General features: G+C 29.6%; 1 protein-coding gene across 1 annotated transcript; it reads right to left on the minus strand.

Moving 5' to 3' along the window:
- Positions 1-384: 384 nt before the first annotated feature.
- Positions 385-668, minus strand: LOC108355813 (calmodulin). Its single transcript, XM_017606948.1, has one exon. It carries the CDS (start codon positions 612-614, stop codon positions 402-404), a length of 213 nt encoding a protein of 70 aa, XP_017462437.1. The 5' UTR covers positions 615-668; the 3' UTR covers positions 385-401.
- Positions 669-1,386: the final 718 nt, after the last annotated feature.

Below are 1,386 nucleotides of genomic sequence, written 5' to 3' on the forward strand. Positions count from 1 at the left end.
ACGTGGTGGCGGTGGTGTGCTAATGCCCCCAGGTGTATGCAGTATGTAGGTGTGGTCGTAACAGCATTTCGTTGTAACTTGGGACGGAAAACATTTATACATGCCGCTCTTTTATATTCTTAATTTGGCGTTTTTTACGAGAGAGTTTGGCAAACGTCAACTAATAACATTAAAGTCGCAGCTGCAGCATGTTTCTAAAAATGGCAGCACACGCATTCCAATTCACTCCATCACAAAAGCATGACACCCAGCACCTCACCTGGGTATCAGCTGCTCATCCACTTAAAATATGCATGTAGAAGTTAAATTATTTACATAAATGTTTTTTATACACCAAGTTAAAAGCTGCCGCTACATGTCGATATATACATAGATGTGTACGTATTGTGTAGCAGAAGATGCTAACCTTCATAATTGACCTGACCGTCACCATCGATATCAGCCTCCCGGATCATTTCATCCACTTCCTCATCTGTTAACTTTTCACCCAAGTTTGTCATGACGTGACGTAATTCAGCCGCTGAAATGAAGCCGTTGCCATCCTTATCAAATACTCTAAAGGCTTCTCGGATCTCTTCTTCACTATCGGTATCCTTCATTTTGCGTGCCATCATTGTCAAGAACTCGGGGAAGTCAATGGTGCCATTGCCTAAATTAAGCGAAGGAAGAGAAAATCAAATTTTTGTTTAGTGTTAATAAACAGGAATTATTGTATTTCTGCAATATTCGGGATATTTCCATCAACTGGGGAAAGCCTCAAAGTCTCGAAAGTAACAAAGTTATCGACGTTGACATGAGAAGACCTTTTATATTTTATTTTAATTTATCTTTTAGTTTAAAATCAAGTTTTATTTAATTGAATTTTGTTCATTTACTTTATCAGTTTTTAAGTTTATTTATTTATTTTTCTATATTTTTATTTTATTGGGATTTAATTTTCATTTCAATTGAGTTTTAATTTTTATTTGAATTTAATTTTTTGATTTTCATTTTAAAATTTAATTTTATTTAATTTAAATTTTATTTAAATTCACAATTTATTTAATTTTAATTTTACTTGAATTTTAATTTTATTTAAATTTAATTTCTATGTTAATATTATCTTTATTTTGTTTCGATTGCTTTATATTTTGTTTTTATCGTTTTAAATTGTCTCTATTGTTTTACATTTTGTTTCTATTGTTTTAAATTATGTTCCTATTGTTTTATATTCTGTTTCTATAGTTTTTTATTTTGCTTCTATTAATTAATTTTCACTGCTTTTGTTTTATATTTTGTTTCTATTGTTTTATATTTTGTATCCATTGTTTTCTATTTATTACATAGCTATATATTTTTTTGTTTCTATGGTTTTATATTTTGTTTCTAATGTTTTGTATTTCGTTT

This window comes from Rhagoletis zephyria, unplaced genomic scaffold (genome assembly GCF_001687245.7).
Source record: "Rhagoletis zephyria isolate East Lansing unplaced genomic scaffold, Rhagoletis_zephyria_1.1 Rzeph_scaffold_50409, whole genome shotgun sequence".
NCBI classification, from domain to species: Eukaryota; Metazoa; Arthropoda; class Insecta; order Diptera; family Tephritidae; genus Rhagoletis; species Rhagoletis zephyria.